The 9,408-nt window shown below is 36.8% G+C and overlaps 1 protein-coding gene across 1 annotated transcript; it reads right to left on the bottom strand.

Moving 5' to 3' along the window:
• Positions 1 to 4,012: 4,012 nt before the first annotated feature.
• LOC132142613 (interferon-induced very large GTPase 1-like) lies at positions 4,013 to 8,939 on the bottom strand. The gene is made up of 2 exons (XM_059552647.1): positions 8,934 to 8,939; positions 4,013 to 8,815 (listed from the first exon to the last, which is right to left on the bottom strand). Exons 1-2 carry the CDS (start codon positions 8,937 to 8,939, stop codon positions 4,013 to 4,015), a joined length of 4,809 nt encoding a protein of 1,602 aa, XP_059408630.1.
• Positions 8,940 to 9,408: the final 469 nt, after the last annotated feature.

The following is a 9,408-nucleotide window of genomic DNA, read 5'->3' on the forward strand; positions in this document are numbered from 1 at the left end:
AATAATCAGAAACCTCGTGTAAAAACCCCACTGAATTTTTGTAATATCATCATCACACAGCACCTATAAGCAGTTAGCCAATTACAATATTGGGAGGAGGGATGTTAATACAAATAAATTAGTCAAAAAATCTTCTCACTTAAACAAATGGTTTTAAAATGCATCAACAAAATTCATATAAATATATCAAGAGACAGGGGTTAGACATCTGCACGCAATAACTACAGAGCAATACAAATATGAAATTTAGGTTACGAGTTAACGTTAGGCCTATGCATAGAGTAACATATTACATTGTTAACATACATGTTACATACAACATTGTTACATTGTGAGCGTACACTTTTGTGAAAGATGAACTATGCCAGATATTTGCCTTAAGTATGCTTTACCATAATTAAACAGCATTGGACTAATTGATAATCACTCAGCTAAATTAGCTGTGGCTTCGTGTGTAGTGCGTCAGCGTCCACTACCAAACTAATGTTATGTCGAACTTTAAATTAAACTTATACAACGCACACACGTAGATTTATACAGTATGTGGCTCAAGTTAAGAGCTGTTTGAGATAGAGCACATTCGAATTTGGCGGTCGCAGATGTTTGTAGGAAACAGAGCGGTGCTTTTTGCAGATTGCACAACACAAACACGTTAATTAGAGTAAAATCAAACTTTTAAAAATACAAAGAATTACTTACATGGGGTACGTGAAGTATAAATGATCCGGCTCCGTGGAAAACCTTGTTCAATTAAACTCATGGAACAGACGAGCGTGAAGCACTTGCCCGGGCTTGTTCTTCCGTTGCTGCAGGTGGGCGGGTCGTGTCTTTTTACGTCTGGTATAAACTTTTAAAATGAGTTTTGTAAAATCAATTTATGTTGTAGTCCAATGAAATTAATTGTATTATAGAAAATATTAAGTTACGAAAATATTCACACTTTTTACTTATTGATAACTCAAAAAAAAAAAAAACCAAAGAAAGAAAAATAAATTAATTTATTGGAATAAATATAGTTTTTAAAATGAAGTCATATGGACAATAGCACTGAACGACTTTTTACAGTGCATATATTGATCATCATGTAAAGTCCCTGTCTGTTTCAGACTGGATGAGAGAGCTGATGTCACTGGTACAGTAGCTGATCATTTTATGAACTGGACATGGAGGCTGTTCTCATCGAGAGACAATAAATATCTCAGACACTCACCTAATTTTGCTTTGCTTCATTCCATGCATACTTTAACACAACTTTCCTTGTCTTTTCAATTTGAGTTATATTCATAAAGCAATTACTTCTGTACTTGTCATAGTAACATTTAATGAATATAATATTTATGTGATCTACAATATCATTTTTGAGTATAATTTTAAACAGTAAACATACTTAAAGATAACATGTTATTTGTTAACCTACATGCCATGTTACTATTAATACACATCAGAGAACCGTCAACATTTAAAGAGTGTTGTTAAATGATTGAAATATTAACTTTAATTAATCTCAGAGGATATTAATTTCGGTTAGCGACAGGAGAACAGTGTTTGGCTGACAAAGAAACATTTGGGTTTCATTGTATGTAATAGTTGTAAAATGTGAAAAACAATTTTGAATAAGATGCACAAATGTTAAACATTATTTACTCAATGGATCACTATTCACTATTCTTAAAGCGTCAGTTCACCCAAAAATACATTTTGATCTAAAAATAGAAAAAACTACAGATAATGACCGAGTCATTATCTGGCTCGGCTGGGTGTTCATCTTCAGTTCTCTCTTCACAGCAGTTCAGTCAGTGTACTGTTTGAGTAAATGAATTACTCCGGGATATTGGTTTGTTTGAACTCAGAGGGAGTGTCAGCCACATTAAAAAAGTTAACAGCTTAAGTCATTTGTGGATTAATGTGTATTAGAGACGTGAACCGTTTAAAACGATTCAGTTGATTTGGTGAACTGGTTCAAAAAGATCCGTTTACATCGAATGATTCGTTCGCAAACCGGATATCACAAACTGCTTTGTTCTGAACTCTCTCACAACAGACCCGGAAGAGAAGACAATGCTGAATAAAGTCGTAGTTTTTGCTATTTTTGGACCAAAATGTATTTTCGAACTGACCCTCTGATGCCACATGGACTACTTTGATTATGTTTTTCTTACCTTTCTGGACATGGACAGTATACCGTACACATAGCTTCAATGAAGGGACTGAGAGCTCTCGGACTAAATCTAAAATATCTTAAACTGTGTTCAGAAGATAAATGGAGGTCTTACGGGTTTGGGATGACATGAGGGTGAGTTATTAATGACATAATTTTAATTTTTGGGTGAACCAACCCTTTAAATATGACATGATGAGGTTGTTTTGTTGTGCCTATGGTCAAAGAACAGACACAATGTATGCATAGACATACAGATACAATGTATGCTTATGATATTCATTATTATTATATTTATTATTAGTAGCTCTTTCTCAAATTGTCTAAAACGTTAAGCTCTGTATTTGACTGTTAACTCAATGCAATAAAGAAAAATGTGTCCATTTTAAAAAGACTGTTCATTTAAATATGAAAATTAATTCACATGTTGTTTCAATGTTGCATGACTCACTCTGTAGAAGATACTTTAAAATCTCTAGTAATAGGATAAAATATGTGACAGAAGTAAATGTGCATTTATAATAATAAATACACTGGTGGGGTGTGAAGGCTGGTAAAAGCTGGTTATATATATATATATAAAAAAAGATTAAAGAAAGCATGACACAGGATGCTCACACCAATTTTATTAAGACACAGATACATTTGTAGAGGTTTGTTTCAGGCTTTGTATATAAATTGTCTCTCTCCAATGACAAACTAATAAAAATAAAGCCCCACAAATGAAATATATAAAAATCGAAATACACCAAACAGTAAAAACTATATTAGGTAAGATAGGTTAAATTATACGGTGGCTGAGAGAGCTCAACGCGCTGCAATTTAAGAAAACACATGCAAATTGAAAAAACACCAGCAAATAAAAAAAACATCATCAGTTTGACAACACAAGTGCTACAAATCCTTGGTGGTGAATGAATGATCAATTATTTAGGCAATATTTTGTATTAATGCATTGAAGTCCACAAAATTATTAGTCATAAGGCACTGTAGAACGAATTCTTTACAGTCTTAAAAAAAAAAAAAAAGAATAAAAAAAATATCTCCGTTTTTTATGGTTTTAAAAGCAAATGAAATAAAGTGCACACAATTATTACTGAAGAACAAACAAAGAACAAATATACCTGTGCAATTACATTCCCTGAGCCCCTTCTCAATGTGCTATCAGCTTCGCTCACTCTGTTCGCTGCTCCTCGGCGCGTTGTGACGACGTGACGATACAACAACGAATCACAGCAGAGCAGCAGGATGGGGAGGAGTAGCAAAGTGGGCCAGGATGTGAAAGCAGCGTAGGAAGAAGACACGAGCAAAGTATAATGAACGTAGATGAGAGATATTTAAATTAAAATATCGATTCAATTACAATTGTATCGATCCGATACCAATACCAGTGTTGGCATTGATACTATCGATATTTAGATCGATCCGCCCACCCCTAGGGTGCGGCGCTCATACATCATTGTTACTCATGACTCATGTCACGACACAAGACAGTCTCACGAAACAAAATCAAGGTTAAATAACTCAGTGACGCAGCCTGCTTACGGGGAAGTAACAGTAATCTAATTACTTCTAACGCGTTACTGCCCATCAGAGGATAAGAGGCAATTAAGGAAGAAGAAAAACAAATCTTGATTGGTGTGTTAAGATTAATAAAGAAAGACATTCTATGACATCACTGAGAGGTCCTTTATTAAAATTACTGAACAAACTTTATTTTCATTTTGTTTTAACATCTATTCTTTTAATGCAAATCACGTCACAGATGCTAGACATCATATAAGAAAAAAAATGAATTTAATTCTTCCATTTGCTTTGTTGTATGAACTGAGATTTAAAGTTTTAATTGTTCAGTTAAATGTATTTATCCAAGCTCTCTAAAGCATCCTGCTTAGAGTAGTTTTTCCATTCATCTGGGATCTTACCCTGTCCCTCAAATGTTTTACTATATTTTTTTTCCAGATCTTTCTGGAATCTGCACACAAACCACTTCCAGTAGGGCAGTTCAGAGAGATCAGGAGTGATGCTCCATTTCGCATACTCTTCTCCTGCTGTTCTGTATTCTCTCCAGAGGACTTTTTGTGATTCATTGGGGCAAAAACAGAGAGTACTGCTTGCTACTGCTGATGTGCAGATATGGGTAGACAGGTTTTCTGTTTTAAAGAAATATATTCCATTTAGTCCAATAGCACGATGAAAGGAAACACTGTGATCTCCATCATGGTTTTCTATGGTGTTGGTGCATATGGCAGCACAGAATGGACACTGAACCCAACAGCACTGACAGAAGTGATCAATCAGAAGCTCCTCTGGTCTGAACCTATGGTCCAGCTTTATTGGAAAGGTATTTGTGTTGAATCTACAGCTGATGCCAGACATTATAGCAGGAAGTTCTTGTCTAATCACATCTTCTAGAAGGTTGAAATTATCAACATCATCATGTTTGACTCCACTGAGGTATTTTTCAGAGAAGATCAGCTCACCTGAGAGCTGTTGTGTGAAACTCTTCAACCACAAATCAGCATCTCCACTCTTCACTTGAACTTGTTCAGTAGATTGATGAGCTGCTTTTATTATCTTCTGCCGCAGGAGTTTAATGCTCTCCTTCATCTTGGGTAAAACACTGACACTGAACTTCTGAGTGATGTACCGACTGACTTCATCTCTGATGAAACTCTTGAAGTGATCTCTGGGATTATGAATGTATTTCATATATTTGTCGAAATCCTCCTCCTCTGCCAGTCTCTTCAGGATGTGTTTCTCCAGATTTGATCTGTTTCCATTCAATGATTCACAGTTTGATCTCATTTCATCTGCTAAATCTCTGGCAGTCTTCTTGTAGACACTCTGCTCAATGGGCTCTTTCAGTTTCTGACAGATGATCTCTCCAAAAATGGCAGCTGAAGCAGCTCCTTGACAGTATTTCTGGAAAATACTGTAGTACTCTTCTCTCTTTCTCTCCAAATAGAGAACAGGATCATTGGCTTCTCTGAACAGTCTGTGTTGGTCAGTGATAATCTTGTTTGCTTTGTTACAGATTGAAAAAATCAAATCCACGAAGAATTCATTCTTAAACACATATTTCACTGATCCTCCCTTATGTTCTTTTACTCTCTTATTGATGTAATCTATAAGTTGTTGAATGCAGCTGATGTTGTAGCCCATCTTTGAAATGTTAAATGACTGAATCATTCTGTCTGTTTGCTGAACAATGTGAGCAACTAATGATCTTAATTTGTCTTCATCCTCTGGAGACAAAGTCTGAGCATGTCCAAATGATGCATTTGCTGTTTGGCTAGCATTCATTACAGCATCTCTAGTGACCTGTAGACTTGTAGACCTTTTTATAATAACATATTCAGAAAACCTCAACACACTGAAAACACTGTCTTCAGTGCCTTCTTTTCTGTGGTCTAGAGGGAGATATCCCTGATGTATGTCACTGAGAAGCCTTTTTACATCCATCAATATGTCAATGTGTTTAATTTGAGGAGTGTTTGTGATTATCTTCTTTACACACTGTTCCCAGTACAAATCAAACTCATTCTTTAGAGTTCCTTTATCATTTACTTTGTCTTTTAATTTTAAGGCAAGTTCTTTGCTCTTTTCATAGAGAGTGTTTTCATGATGTGTCCTCTGAGCATCAATCATTTTCTTTAAGTCACGCTGTTGAATAATCTCATTTAATTTTCTCTTTGTTTCTCTTACAATATTATCCTGAACATCTTTGATTTTGATTTCAAATGATGATTTCCAGTTAATCAATATATCTTTGTCTTTGTCTTTGTCAAAGAACGCTGACATTGATTTTTCCACTTTTTCACTTGTTTCCTTTAGTTCTCTTTGAAGATCAGTTTCCTCAATCTCATTAATTGCTTGATTTTCTATTTTGTTGTGTAGTTTGTTCTCAGTTTCCATCATGGCACTGCGAAGACTCCAGGTCCACTTGCTGTATTCGGTCTCCAGTTTCCTGTAGGCTGAAATCTCCAGAGAATTTCTGAAGCTGAAGACAAATCGTTCATTCAGTAAAGCCTCCCAGAGATCTTTAATACATTTTTTTAAGTGTGTCAGCATCATTTTATCAAATTTTCTTGCGTGAGACATGATAGTTTTCTTTAGTTCTTGAATATTCTCACAGTAGTTTGGGTTTGGTGGTGCCATTGGTAAGTTTCCCTCCCAGAGATGAGCAAAATACTTTACATCACTCTGTGCATCAAATGCAATGACATCACTGAAAAATTCTGCATCATACACTTCCTCTTCAGCAGCAAGTTTTGTCATCTCATCCAGTTTCTCCTGGAGTTGTCTCCTTCCCTCCTTAGTTTTTTCTTCAGCTGTGATATCTGAAACGTTCTGATGCACAAACACACAGCTGGGATTCAGTCTGACCTTCTTCATCCTCATGATGGCTTGAACAATAATCTGAAGAATGTCCTGCATTTCAGCAGGATTTTCTCCAAAAATGTTGATTAAGGTCAGATTTGCAAGACCTACAACAAATGTGGCCAATTCATTATCATGATGTCTTGTTGATCTTCCAGACAGTTCTAGAGCGCAAAGACCCTCAGTATCAACAACCAGAATGTAGTCAAAGTTCTTCTGTGCTTTCATCTCGTCTGAGACTCTGACCAGCTGCATGAAAGCTCCTCTGGTGCACCTGCCTGCACTGACGGCAAACTCAAGTCCAAACATGGCATTCAGCATGGTGGATTTCCCAGAGCTCTGAATCCCTAAAACTGACAGCACAAAGACTCGCTGGTCTCCCAGTTTCTGGACGAGTTGATCTAGAACAGCAGAGATCCAGATCACAGGAACATGAGCAGCATCTCCATCCATCAGCTCCAGAGGAAATCCAGAGATCATCATCTGTGCTGCGAGACTCGGGAGAGAAGAGAAGTGAACCTGCAGGTCTTTCTTGTTCTTCTTCACAGATGAACATGATTCATAGATCTGACCGATCTCCCTCATGATGTGCTCCAAACCAAAGGTTGCAGCTTGAAGCTCCTCAGATATTCTCTCAAGTGCAGTTTGTTCAGTTGTCAATTGCTCAGATTTATCATAATTCTCTTTCAGTCTTACAACTGTTGACCACTTTTCATCATATTTGTTATGTATAGCAGAAAGGTCAGCAGAGATATATTCTTCCAGGAGGATTTCAAACCATTTCAGAAAATATAATTTTTTATTCGCAGTATCTGATTGAATTTCATTAATAAATAATTTCATGAACTTGCTGATGTCAGATTCATGCTGCTGTTGGTGGATTTTATTAATTTCGGAGTGTGTTTTGCTTATTTCCATTTCAGTCTCATTTCCACGAAGTCGATGTAGTTCCTTGATCTTCTGACTCCACTGATGCCACAGTTTCCCCTGATGAGGCAGAAATGATTCTTTGATTTCTCTCAGACTTTTCTTTCCCAGTAAACTCATCATCTGCTGTGCTGCTGCTCTTCCTCTTCTACAGTCATCATCATCTTCCTCATCTACTCTGATGTCTGAATGTTTGGACACATCTTCAAGTCTGAAAGTGGAAGATGATTGTGAAAGACAATCTTTTATAGCTCTTCTGAGTTCTTCAGATACTTCTTCCTGATTTCTGTTTTTCAAACCGATTTTAAATTTCCCTTCTCTGATTTCATTTATTTCAGATTCATCTTCTGTAAAAAGGAAAATTAGTGGCTTTCTGTTACTGTACCAGTTTTGGATATTTGCTGCACATCTGTCATTCCTGTCCAGTCGTGGTAGAAGAACAACATTGACTGAGGCCATTTCAGTGAGGATCTGCAGCTGTTTCTCATGGTCTCCTGCATCACCGTGTAGATTACAGAATGCAACACAGTCACTGAATTTATCATCATTTGTTCCAGAGGGGCAGAACCAGGCGATCTCCACCACTCCATCCATCAGGACTCTGGTTCTGCTGCTGCCTGGACAGTTCCTGTGGAAGAACGTGTTGTGTTTCTCATTGATCAAACTGTTCATCAGCTGAGACTTGGATGAAGACACAGAGCCAAACCTGAAGAAAAACACCATTGGAGTTTGTGCCTTGTAGACTGGCTGGGTTTGACTGATGGTCTCATTGTTGGTGTTTCTCATCTTCCAGCTCTTGTTGATTTGTCTGAATGTCCAGAGAGGAAACTCAATCTGTTTTGTGACTGGATCAGGAACAAGCAGAAGCAGAGCGTATTGACACTGGGACAGTTTAGTCACCATCAGCTGCTTCAGGAAACCATCAGCACAATGAAACACCGCCATCTGAACATCCATTGGGTGAATTCGTTCAGACTGACATGTTCCTTTGTTTGATGAAGATTTTTCTTTAAAAAAATGATCATTTATAATATCCTCATCTTCAGTGTTATCGTTTCTTTGTTGTACTTGAACCTGTTCTTTGGCCTTATTAATATTAATGTATCTTGCTCTGTAGTTCATCATCAGTAGTTTTTGTATAAAAGTCTGGATCAGCTCTTCTTCAGGACAAGACTCATGAGACTGTAATGAATGTTCAGTTATCTGAAGAACATCAGCAGGTCTCAGTTTATGATGGTGTCTGTATTCAAGATGAAGTCTGTGAAATAGAGAATAAATGGTTTTATTCTCTTCTTGTAGCCATTGATCTGGTCTGACTCTGGTTCCAAAGTCCTTGTCTTTTTTTACCTGTTAGATAAATAAACACATTTTAACTGATTAGAATTTTTTAAAAGAACTGAATAATACAATTAATCTAGACTAACCATTCTTACAAAAAATCAATGTCAGTTTATTTATTTTGTACTCTCATAGTTTTCCTCAATTACTTGCATGGTAGAATCTGTTCTTTTAACCAAACAACGAATACCATAATGCTGTTAACTATACGCTGAACACTTCCTAACACTTCCTAACAACATTTGAATACTTCCGAACAAGGTCGCAACACTTCCTAACAAAGTCAGAACGAAAGTCCGAACACATCCTAAATTAATCCGAACAGGTCCTAACGCAAATCCGAAACTTTCGAACAGATGGGGCAAAGGAGCCAATCAATTCCTACCGAGAGGAAAGAGCCAATCAGCAAGTTGACATGCCAATCTCGCCGCTGATTGGCTGAATGAGTTTCGTGATATTCCAGCTGTTTGTAACTCACTGGACATCTGCTATGCGGAGATTCAAGGTAAGCGTTATCACAATACAAATCCGTGACATCAGTGTTAACCTATTTGTTCAAACATTAATTCATGATTTGGAATAAAGATTATTCTGATTGTTCT

Source organism: Carassius carassius, chromosome 1 (genome assembly GCF_963082965.1).
Source record: "Carassius carassius chromosome 1, fCarCar2.1, whole genome shotgun sequence".
NCBI lineage: Eukaryota > Metazoa > Chordata > Actinopteri > Cypriniformes > Cyprinidae > Carassius > Carassius carassius.